The 11,339-nt window shown below is 45.6% G+C and overlaps 3 protein-coding genes and 1 long non-coding RNA gene across 4 annotated transcripts; all 4 read left to right on the plus strand.

Annotated features, from left to right (window-relative positions):
• The first annotated feature begins 6,212 nt into the window (after positions 1-6,212).
• On the plus strand, positions 6,213-6,916 carry LOC119127415 (rheacalcin-1-like). Its single transcript, XM_037259351.1, has 3 exons — positions 6,213-6,476; positions 6,542-6,648; positions 6,772-6,916. Exons 1-3 carry the CDS (start codon positions 6,213-6,215, stop codon positions 6,914-6,916), a joined length of 516 nt encoding a protein of 171 aa, XP_037115246.1.
• Positions 6,917-6,953: 37 nt separating this feature from the next.
• Positions 6,954-7,411, plus strand: LOC119127333. The gene is made up of 3 exons (XR_005098806.1): positions 6,954-7,007; positions 7,086-7,241; positions 7,331-7,411. It is a non-coding gene; the product is annotated as an uncharacterized LOC119127333 (long non-coding RNA).
• A 398-nt stretch (positions 7,412-7,809) lies between these two features.
• On the plus strand, positions 7,810-10,526 carry LOC119127417 (alpha-N-acetylgalactosamine-specific lectin-like). The gene is made up of 7 exons (XM_037259353.1): positions 7,810-7,906; positions 8,066-8,113; positions 8,209-8,376; positions 9,895-10,014; positions 10,089-10,193; positions 10,280-10,380; positions 10,464-10,526. The coding sequence occupies exons 1-7, from the start codon at positions 7,810-7,812 to the stop codon at positions 10,524-10,526; spliced, it is 702 nt and encodes a 233-aa protein (XP_037115248.1).
• Positions 10,527-11,334, plus strand: LOC119127307 (lymphocyte antigen 75-like). Its single transcript, XM_037259220.1, has 3 exons — positions 10,527-10,884; positions 10,953-11,059; positions 11,181-11,334. Exons 1-3 carry the CDS (start codon positions 10,783-10,785, stop codon positions 11,311-11,313), a joined length of 342 nt encoding a protein of 113 aa, XP_037115115.1. The 5' UTR covers positions 10,527-10,782; the 3' UTR covers positions 11,314-11,334.
• The last annotated feature ends 5 nt before the right edge of the window (positions 11,335-11,339 follow it).

Raw genomic sequence — 11,339 nt, forward strand, 5'->3', positions numbered from 1 at the left:
CGTATATCAGAAAAAACGCTCAGTGAAAGTTGTACAAATACCTGGATAGTGTTGTGATGATGAGGTCTCTAGCTTTCCCCGCAGCACTCCCTCTTAATGTGTGTTCTTGTGAGTGCCTGCTGGCTGTGAAGTATCTGATGACAGACCAAAGGCACATGATGATAGATGAACACACAAAGAACTTATCAAATGAAAAGACAGGATGGACGTATCCACAAACAGTGGCTCAAGTGAGGAGTGTTTTTAGGCGTGAGCTGCGGAGTTCTTTGAATGAATGTGCACACTCACCCCCTAAATCCGTCCATCCATCCATCTTCTATACCGCTTGTCCCCACGGGGGTCACAGGTGTGCTGGAGCCTATCCCAGCAGTCATCGGGACACCCTGAACCGGTTGCCAGCCAATTGCAGGGCACACAAAGACGAACAACCATTTGCGCTCGCGCCTAGAGAAAATTTGGAGCGCTCAATCGGCCTAGCAAGCATATTTTTTGGGGGTCGACGTGTGAGGAAACCGGAGTGCCCGGAGAAAACCCATGCGGGCACGGGGAGAACATGCAAACTCCACACGGGGAGGGCCGGATGGAGAATCGAACCCGCACCCTACTAACTGTGAGGCGGGCATGCTAACCAGTGCGCCGAGCTGCTGCCCCCTCTAAATTGACCTCGTTTAATAAGAAACTCACATTGTCTGCCTCTTACTGTACCACTAGATGGTAGAATTGGTCATGAAAGGCAATTTACATTTCCTTGAAATACTAAATACATGGCATGGCTTGGCTTGGTGTCCTAGGAAAGGAGGTTAGGCCAGAGTGCTTGATAAGGTTGAGAGGGTAGCTTAGAAGATTCAAGATTCAAGAATTTTTATTCGCCATGTTTGGGCCTGCCAAACAAGGAATTTGACTTCGGTACATCACAGCCTCTGCCACAGAAGGGAGGGTCCCTCTTCCAGGATGGCCAGGCTGCAATGGATGCAGAGAGGACACAGTACAGTGTAGACAATTCAAAAAAAGGTGTGGAGAGCAGGATGTTGTTGCACAGCAATGACTCTGAGAAGTTCTCAAATAAAGTGTATTAATGTATTTAGACTGAATGTAGTGAGGGTTTAAACATGTACGGGCGTGCTCCTTCCTGCCAAAAAGCGAAACCTCGGTCACAGTAGGTCCTGGATTTTACAACCTAAGTTCAAGAAGACACTCCACACCGTAGCAGCACAATTAAAGCACAAACGAACGGTACCGTTTTGGGTTCATTTGGAGCGGATGGGAGGGGGGGGGGTCTGAGTGATGTCATCCATCCATCCATTTGCTGAACCGCTTAGTCCCCACGGGGGTCGCGGGAGTGCTGGAGCCTATCCCAGCCATCATCGGGCAGTAGGCGGGGGACACCCTGAACCGGTTGCCAGCCGATCGCAGGGCACACAGAGACAAACAACCATTCGCACTCGCAGGGACAAGTTCTAAGGGACAAGTTGGAGTCTTCAATCGACCTACCAAGCATGTTTTGGGGATGTGGGAGGAAACCGGAGTGCCCGGAGAAAACCCACGCGGGCCCGGGGAGAACATGCAAACTCCGCACAGGGAGGGCCGGAGGTGGAATCGAACCCGCACCCTCCTAACTGTGAGGCGGACGTGCTACCCAGTGCTCCACCGAGCTGCCTGAGTGACGTCATGTTAGAAATTAAATGTGTGATACCTACCAAACCGTACGTCAAGCAAACAAAGCACAAACGAACGGTAGCCATTTTGGGTTCATTTGGAGCAGATGGGGGGGGGGCTGGGTGAAATCTGGATGATTTCTCATAACTAAAAAAAACGTTGCAGCAAAAACAAAATTTTTTACAGCATAAATCAGCACAAATGAAGCACAAACGAAACAAACTGTTTTCCGTGAATTTTGCGTGGGGTGCGGGGCCAGCTCACGCAGGTGAAACATAAGTAACAAGCAGTGTTGCCGTTCGTGTGTCTGCTCCCTCTTGTTGAAAGGCTTATCGGTCCATCCGTGGATTTTGGTTCTCTGCTGTTGTTGTTGTTGTTGTTGAATAACGATCGTCCGCAAAAACGACACTGGGTCCCCATTGTGACCTGCAGTGAAAATGAAAGAAAATGTCACGTTTGTTTTCAAAATTTGCATTATTTATTCAACTGTTATTTCTTTTTTTATGGACATTTATTGAGCGCGCAGCCACGCCGCTCGAGACCTCCCAAGACATCTCATGCGGGGAATTCTGTCCCTAAATGGATACTTTTTAGTTGTTTTTATCAGTTTGGCCCGTGAACAACTATTTGTCTTTGTGCCCTTGTTAAACAAATGTGTCGTTGTGGAAGAAGTCTTGAACGTTAGGGTTATCGGTCCATCCGTGGATTTTGGTTCTCTCCTGTTGTTGTTGAATAACGATCGTCCGCAAAAACGACACTGGGTCCCCATTGTGACCTGCAGTGAAAATGAAAGAAAATGTCACGTTTGTTTTCGAAATTTGCATTATTTATTCAACTGTTTTTTCTTTTTGTATGGACATTTATTGAGCGCTCAGCCATGCCACTCGAGACTTTCCAAGACATTTCATGTGGGGAATTTAGTCCCTAAGTGGATACTTTTTAGTTGTTATTATCATCAATTTGACCAAAGGTGAACAACTATGTGTCTGTGCTCTTGTTCAACAAACGTATCGTTGTGGAAGAAGCCTTGAACGTTCTGACGACTCCCCCGCAGCAAAGCCAAAGGAGCGTGATGAGTCCGAAGTCATTTTTCAATTTGTTCGCCATTGCTGTGTGGTGCTGTCACGACTCGGCCCCGCCCTCTGGTTTCAGGCAACCTTGGACTCGCAACATAAGGAACAAGCAGCGGTGCCGTTTGTTTGTCTGCTCCCTCTTGTTGAAAGCTGAGCCCCCTTTCTAGACCGGTTTGGTCGACCTCATGATCATAATGAAAATAGTCAGGCTCACTGGTCGATCAGTGGATTTTTGTTTTCTCCTTTTGTTGCTGAATATCGATCGTCCACAAAAATGCCAATCGGTGTCCCCATTGTGACCTGCAGTGAACGGGAAAGAAAATGTTTGTTTTCAAAACTTACATTATTTATTAAACTGACTTTTCTTTGCCATTTTTCTGGACGTTTATTTAGCGCGCAGCCACGCCGCTCGAGACCTCCCAAGACATCTCATGCGGGGAATTCTGTCCCTAAATGGATACTTTTTAGTTGTTATTATCAGTTTGGCCCGTGAACAACTATTTGTGCCCTTGTTAAACAAACGTGTCGTTGTGGAAGAAGTCTTGAACGTTCTGACGACTCCTCAAAGCCAAGGGAGCGTCGGCCAAGAACTTCATGACTCGAATGAATGGATTTTTGAATGAATTTGTTTCAAACATGTAAACATCATCAATCAAATGAAGACACATGAAAATAAAAAGCAAAAACAAGGTGAACGTCATTTAAATTATGACTTTGTATAAATACTACATAATACAATCTACTGCTCAAAATGGGCTATTTACTTGTCTGAAAAGGAGGAGTGGGAAGACGTACGACATGCTTTTGAATATTTTCAGGCAAACAGTTTTGCTTTCAGATACTTGGATTTAATTATTTGTATTTACTGTTAAACGAGTTGACTGTTACTGTTAATGTAAAGAGTTGGCTGCTTTTCGCTGTTGTTCACGTCCAGAACATTTACAAAGTCACAAAAACAAAAGGAATCAAAGGCTTTTTTTTTTTTTTTTTTTTTTTTTTTTTTCCTTTTGGTTATGCACACGCGCGCGCGCGCCACTCCCCACGTCGCTTGAGAGTGCTTTGAGATGACTACCTTCGAATGTGACGTGTTTGACGTACTGCGTCGTGTGGGCGTGGCCTGCCTTTGGCTCGGAGCAGGGTGGACCAAACGTTCATTTTTCCTCTGTACTTGAATCCACTCGCAGTGAGGCGACTTATCATTTATTTTCTTCCGACTAGAATCGTAGCGACCCTCAGTGAGAGGGGGGATTTTCCTCCAACATGTGGGAAGAATTAAAGCGTGTTCTTCTCCTGATTGGCATATATTGGGCATGTGCTTCAGGTAAGCAATTTGTATCTTTAGTCCATTGAAACAACAGTAAAGAGCTGGAATGTACTGTACTGTGAGTTAGCACGACTGCATCTGCTTCTATTCTAACATTACGGTGCCTGAGAGAAAAAAAATAATCATTGCAATGTCACACATTTGGACGACAAACACTTTGAGGAACTTTGAAGAATCCTCATTATTCGGACACTTTGATGTAGTTGCTGTGTACGTCAATTGTCCCGGACCGGACCTTTCTTGTTATCGAGGCTTGCCTTTATCATCATCATTTTAATCATTCATGTGGGAAGCTGTTGTGTCCGAACATCCGAGCAACGTGACTTTGAAATGACGAGCTAAAACCGTTGAGTCAAGTGTCTTTGCGTTTTCTTACGGCGGCAAACGAGCCCCGCTTGTGAATTTTAAGTGCGCACTGGCTGTCAGGATGACGTATTGAAGTTGAGCATATAACTTCAAAATATCCAATCTAAAATTGGCCCTTTTATTTTGGAAGCCGAATGTGTTTTTACTGGGCTTTTCCTTCCATCTCTTTTTTCCGTGTATACTTTTGTTTTTCTTTCGCTCTGTTATTTTTTATTTTTTCTATTTTTTTATTCCTAAAACATGGGCACGCTTGGAATTCAGGAGCGGCTGATTGGACTTTGTGACACTTAGATGAGTTGCACCGTTAGGGTTTAAGACACAGAATGACAATAAGACACAAGAAGAAGAATAAATGATATATAATAATAATAACATTTATTATTATTAATAATGATAATGATAATAATAAATAAGAATAATCATTTCTTACACCCCTTTATACAATATATTATGCACAAGTGTATATAGACAAGATATTTCTTGGCGCCCCTATGATACGAACATTTTCATGATTTATATGAGCTAATTATAATGAATAATAATCAATCATTATTAGTCATTATTATTAATAGTTTCTTACAGTCCTTGATAGAGTATTAGCAATAATTTCTTACAGCCCCTTTATACAATAGATATTTCTTAGCACCTCTGTTATAAAAAAAATCATGGTTATTATGATCTAAATACAGATAATAATCGTTATGTTATATTAATAATTGTAATTATATTATTAATAATACACCTTCGTGTCTGGTCTGTTATCATCACACACCAAAAAGTTGTAGCAATAATTTCTTACAGCCCCTTTATACAATAGATATTTCTTAGCACCTCTGTTATAAAAAAAATCATGGTTATTATGATCTAAATCTAGATCATAATCATTGTTATATTAATAATTATATTGTAATTATATTATTAATAATACACCTTCGTGTCTGGTCTGTTATCATCACACACACAAAAGTTGCAACACAGTTGTGCAGTTCATAATATCGCTGTGCATCATCAAAATGTGTCGGCATAATGTTTTCAAAGATTGAGTAGGACTTTTAGGAGACTCTGATTTCAATGCGTGTTCATTTCTGAATAATTGCATTTGCCCCTCAGAGTCCATGCTTATTAGGATTGATTGATTGATTGATTGATTGATTGATTGATTGATTGATTGATTGATTGAGCCCGCAGTTTAAAAGCCCTTCTTCATGAAACAGTCAGGCCTGGCTTGTTTGGCTTTGTACTTTGATATAAGGAAGGGCGGGCGGGCGGGCGGGCTTCTTGAGCTAAGAAGGGGGGAGCGGTCCAACTGTTGCAACGTGTTCCATTCGATTGAGTTGCGTTGTGCTTTAGCACCCTCCAGTGGTGAAATGTGCGATGACCTGATTTGAGCTTAGCTCATTGGTCATCGATATGCCACACGTGCGTAACTGGTGGGTGGGGTATTTGCTGAGGGTGAAGATGATGATGATGATGATGATGATGGCATCTTTTAAGTGGAACAACTTGCACCATTGGTGGCTGACGACATACTTTTTGCCCCACTGTACATCTGAAGCTTAGTATCATCACTTTGGGGCCATTGTGTGCAATCCTTGGCAGGCGTAAGTGATGCTTTTATGCAAACAATCAGCCGCTCCACGTTGCTGCATGGCGCTGGCTGAACCCAAAAATGGAGGACAGGCATGTTTTTGGAAGGGGCCAAAGCGACAATGGGCGTTGGTCCCCCCATCCCCCCTGACAGAATCCTTGTGCATTTGGTTGAGATCCCCCGATGAAGAGCACAGAATAAAAACATGCAAGTGTTCCATCAATGTGCTCTGATCTGTCCGCCTGATCCCCAAATTGTGCCTTCAGCCAACAAGTGTCTTTCCGGGTGGCTCGAGCACGACTCCAGCTGCTACAAGAAGGTGGTGACGCCCAACGGTTGGTTGGGGGCCCGGCACCACTGCGTCTGGCAGGGCGGCGACCTGCTCTCCATCACCACCTCGGCCGAGGAGGACTTTGTGAAGCGCACCATGGGCAAGGTCACCCGCTTCTGGCTGGGACTCTCCAACCAGGTGAGACGGAAGCAGTCGTGGACTCTGCAGCGACAACTGGAACTGTTTTCTTCTTTCCCCCCCAGAAATGCGACGACGTCTGGTGTGGCTTTGAAGGCGGGAGCCAGAAGCTGATCTGGTCCGATGGTGAGACAACGACATACACCAACTGGACCTCAGACCAATTTAAAAGGTAAGAAGTCACATCTTCGCATGCTGTTGTCAGGCGGACACGCGTAAAGGTTCTGGAACCAATTTTGAGAACGAGCACTCAAGGAAAAATAGGAAAATGTTCCATTTTATAATCTACCGACAGCGCCGACGTCGCGTCCTGCGCCTACGTCAACCAAGGAGCTTATCGTTTGCCTGGGAGGTGGATGTCTGGCTCCTGCGCTTCCTCGTTGGCCTACATGTGCAAACGGCCGCAGAGTAAGTCTGCACGTCCGTGGTCACGTTGCTGATGAAAGGTGAGATGCGCAAACGGGTCTTTTTTTGCAGGCTGCCCGGAGGGACGGACGTGTACCTTCAATAGTGTTACTGCTGTAATGAAGAGTGAGTTGCAGCACGCTTATTTGCGCTTTAACCATCTCGTCATGGTTTCCTCCTCAATGTTTTTCCTTGTGGCCTCAGCTTCCGACTGCGACGATGGCAACTTCCTTTATGGCGATGATTGCTATCTTTTTGACACGACGCATAGAACTTGGGAGGAAGGCGAGAAGTTTTGTCTCGCCCGGCGAGGCCACCTGGCTAGCATACACTCTGAGCAAGATGCCCGATTCATTATTGGTGAGCACCAAGAAGAACCGCCACAGTCGTCATTTGGCTGAAGCTCTTCTTGCCCTGAAGCTCTTGTTCTCCTCCTTCCTTTCATCAAGATCACGCATATTACTATCATACTTGGATGGGAGAAAAGAAGAAGGGCAACAACTACGAGTGGACTGACGGAACAGCTTCTGTAAGTGGATTGCTGAAGGCCTTTGGAAAAGTCATGTTGCAGGCATCCGTCTTGTCTCGAGGCATCGGGCAGCCGCTTACAAAGTATTGGCGCTCTGATTTTAGAGAGGAGGCGGTTAAGATGATATATCATGGACGGTCTTTAGGTCTTCAGGGTTAGTTGCTTTGTGCACATTTTCCCCAGACATTTGGGTTGCCAGGGCGGGCACCATGTTTTATTGCAATGTTCATACTACTTTGACTGACAGGGTTAGTTGCTCTGTGCATGTTTTTCCCAGACATGTATTTGGGTTGCCAGGGCGGGCACAATGTTTTATTGCAATGTTCATACTACTATGACTGACAAAGTGAAACCAACAACCAAAGTGAAACTTTAATGTGAGAAGGTGCAAGTGAGGAAATGCGGCGGGAACATGACCACATCGAATGCAACACGCTAAAGTTCTGTCCAAAATCTCATCCGCAGGACTACGGAAGAGTTGACTACGCCACCGGTGGTGACTGTTCTTCTTTGTATACCAACGAATACCTGTACAGAAAACGTGGTTGCCGCTGGACATACCCACCGGTCTGCAAAACAGGTGCAAACGTCCCTCCCGAGCGCCCCTTTTGGATGCGTGAAGCATTTGCTAATATTCGCTCCGCTTTTTCTGCAGCCAAGCGCGGAGGGCCTCCACAGCTGCCACCATTAGTCGGCCAGCCGGGTAGGTGTCCCGCACTGCCGCAGTCTTGCGCAGTCTTGCGCTGTCTTGCGCTGTCTTGCGCTGTCTTACGCTGTCTTACGCCGTCTGGCTCGCAGTCTGGACTCAGAAATGCGGCTGGTGGCTGGACAACTCCGAGAGCGACTTCTGCTACCTGATGATCCGCCAGCCCACTAAGACCTGGGAGAAGGCGCAAGACGACTGCCAACGCCTCCAAGGGAACCTGCTCAGCATCACCGACGACCATGAGCAGACCTTCGTACGCGGTAGGCGGCCATGAATTGAAATATTGGCCATGAACAAGTTGTTGTTGTTATATGTTCATTTCGAACCTATTTAAAACATGAAAATAGGAAAATAAAACACCACTTTAAAGTGCCATATCTAAGTCACTGAAACAAACAACCCAAAACCGCCAACAACAAAGAATGCTCGAGTGTAGTCAGTCTGTGTGTAGTCAGTTTTGTCTTTTTTTCCCCCTCATACATGTTAAGAAACCAGTTTTTCGACACTTTTTTTGGAACACTTGTGTTTGCCCTATTTTCATGCTCATTTTCCAGACCATTCCATAATTTCACCCCACAAACGACGGTCATACCCTTACTTTTTATCGTTGTTAAGACTTTTCCACTCTGAAAATTCTCTTCCCTTCTCAGATGATAGCCACCATGCTTGCCTTTCCAGAAACAAATTTATACCTTTTATACCTTGCTGTGTACATATAATTTGAGCTGTCTTGTGTTTGATCACATCCCTGAGTGACAAAAGTTTGTCGGGTATTATAAAAAGTGCGTTTGTATGCTCCTTGTTATTTTTCCTATTGCTTGACTTATTCGGTGTTACCCCGTATTTCCACGCAGTAGTTCAGTTATGGCAATATGTAGGTATCTGGAGTCCGGACTGCTTCTTGCTTTCCTCAGAATTGCAATAATCTTTGACATTTTTGTTTTTACATGATTAATTAATGTGTGATTTCCAGCAGCTTTTTATTGTCAACAGTCACGCCCAGGAATTTTCTTTCAGAAACTCTTTCTTTCATACCATTGTCAATTTTCACTTCGATTTATACCTGACAAATAATTTTGTTGTTGGCAGTTTGGTTTTACATTAAACCACGTATTCATTTCTGTGGTGATTGTTGGTTTCCATAAGCTGCTGTAAATTGTCCCCAGCGCAATAGATGTTTGTATCATCATCATTTCATGATGTTGGATACACAAGTCGTTGAAGAGGACCAAGGGCAGAGGTTGTTCACCTGTTATGGGATACATGATCTCCAGACTTTTTACAAATTGCTGCCTGTTGCTTAAGTAGCTCCTCAGCCAGTCCATGATGCCATGATTTACTGGGTCAAATGCTTTTGGTTGATGATCTATTAAGATCCATTAGTGTCCTTCCGGAATCCATATTGACTGTCAGCTAAAAGCTTTTTTTTTTTTTCTTCAATCTCGTTTTCTCGTTTTTCTGTGAACAGTTTTTTTTTAATATATATATCAGTTTTATCACACACACACACACACACACACATATATATGCAATATCCGCATTTTTTTGGTCAGATGCTGGTTGAGGTCTGATCCCCTCAGCCGTCTACCCTGTTTCAGTAGCTCCAATTTGTGTTTGCAAACCGCACTGTTATTGCTGCTTTGGTTTTAATATTTCTCGATGGTCCCCCTGTCTAACTCAATTCCTTTTGAGCTGAGAAAGTCGATCACCCGGAGCTCAACGGATGACGCGTCCTCCTCGCTCGGCTCCTCTTGATGATGTCGTTCATTCTGGTACAGGTTACATCAAGGGTCTGACGAACGCATCCTCTCTGTGGTTGGGCGCCAATGTCGCCATCAGTGACGAAGGCAGCACGTGGGCTGACGGAGCCTCGTTCACTTACGTCCACTCGACTTCAGGTCTGTCGGAGACGGTTGTCTGCTGCAATTTGGAGGAACGGAGGAGCACTGAGATCTTCTCTCCCGCCCCCCAGGTACCCCCGATGGAAATTGTCTGTCCTTCCTCACTGGCAACGGCAACTGGCACTACGACTCGTGCAACAAGGAGAGAGGTTACGTCTGCAAGAAAAGAGGAAATGGTAAGTGAGAGGCAGCGCCCCACCGACTGACTGTCATCGCCCCTTGACGTCTGTGCCTTGATGTCTCTTTTCCTTTCCTCTTGCAGTAAAGCCTACGCCGGCTCCTGACTGTAAGTCACCTTCGACTGCGTCGAAAACCATGACCCTGGAGTCACACCATGCCAACCAACAAATTCTGTGTTTTTTCGTTTTTATGAAGCACTCAGCCACGTGTTGAATGTTTTTTGCATCGTTTTACCTTGTACAGCGGCACTTTGGTTGTTTCTCAAGCGCGAAGATGAATGTTCCGGAATCCTTTCAAAATGTAAACGTCTCTTGATGCCATTGGGCTAAGCTAACCAAGTCGAGTCCCGGATCTTCCAATTTGCCCGAGAAAATGTAGATTTGGCCAACCGTGACCCGCAAATTGCCCTTTGCTCAAAATGGTGGACTGAAGGGCAAAAACAGGAGTGTGCTCTGATCTGTTCCCCAAATTGTGCCCTCAGCCAACAAGTGTGCTCCCGGGTGGCTCGAGCACGACTCCAGCTGCTACAAGAAGGAGGTGGTGACGCCCAACGGTTGGCTGGGGGCCTGGCACCACTGCGTCCGGATGGGCGGCGACCTGCTCTCCATCACCTCCTCGGCCGAGGAGGACTTTGTGAAGGGCACCATGGGCGAGGACACCCCCTTCTGGCTGGGACTCTCCAACCAGGTGAGACGGAAGCGCAAGCGGCCGTCGACTGCTGCGACAAGTGGGACTGTTGTTCTTTTTCCCCCCAGAAATGCGACAAGTTCTGGTGTCGCTTTGAAGACGGGAGCCAGAATCTGACCTGGTCCGATGGCGAGACAATGAATCACACCAACTGGGCCTCAAATCAACTCGAAAGGTAAGACGTAACTGCTGTTGTCAGGTGGAGGAGCCAATTTTGAAAAGGGCCATTTGGGGAAAGTGAAAAAAAAGAAAGGAAAAACGGGGAAAATAATTGCTTGTGTCTTTTCTCCCGACAGCGCCGACGTTGCATCCTGCGCCTACGTCAACCAAGGGGGAAGGGGTGAGCCCGGCAAGTGGCGGTCTGGCTCCTGTCTTTCCTCGTTGGCCTACATGTGCAAACGGCCGCTGAGTAAGCCTGCACGTTTGTAATCAGGTTGACTTTGAAAAGAGAAAAG

This window comes from Syngnathus acus, chromosome 9 (genome assembly GCF_901709675.1).
Source record: "Syngnathus acus chromosome 9, fSynAcu1.2, whole genome shotgun sequence".
Classification (NCBI taxonomy): domain Eukaryota; kingdom Metazoa; phylum Chordata; class Actinopteri; order Syngnathiformes; family Syngnathidae; genus Syngnathus; species Syngnathus acus.

Coding starts and splice junctions, on each gene's coding strand:
- LOC119127415 (XM_037259351.1), top strand. CDS start 6,213: ATGCAAGTGTTCCATCAATGTGCTCTGATCTGTCCGCCTGATCCCCAA. Junction 6,477..6,541: donor GGCTGGGACTCTCCAACCAG/GTGAGACGGAAG, acceptor TTTCCCCCCCAG/AAATGCGACGACGTCTGGTG. Junction 6,649..6,771: donor ACCTCAGACCAATTTAAAAG/GTAAGAAGTCAC, acceptor ATCTACCGACAG/CGCCGACGTCGCGTCCTGCG.
- LOC119127417 (XM_037259353.1), top strand. CDS start 7,810: ATGCGGCGGGAACATGACCACATCGAATGCAACACGCTAAAGTTCTGT. Junction 7,907..8,065: donor AGTTGACTACGCCACCGGTG/GTGACTGTTCTT, acceptor CTTTTTCTGCAG/CCAAGCGCGGAGGGCCTCCA. Junction 8,114..8,208: donor ACCATTAGTCGGCCAGCCGG/GTAGGTGTCCCG, acceptor TCTGGCTCGCAG/TCTGGACTCAGAAATGCGGC.
- LOC119127307 (XM_037259220.1), top strand. CDS start 10,783: ATGGGCGGCGACCTGCTCTCCATCACCTCCTCGGCCGAGGAGGACTTT. Junction 10,885..10,952: donor GGCTGGGACTCTCCAACCAG/GTGAGACGGAAG, acceptor TTTTCCCCCCAG/AAATGCGACAAGTTCTGGTG. Junction 11,060..11,180: donor GCCTCAAATCAACTCGAAAG/GTAAGACGTAAC, acceptor TTCTCCCGACAG/CGCCGACGTTGCATCCTGCG.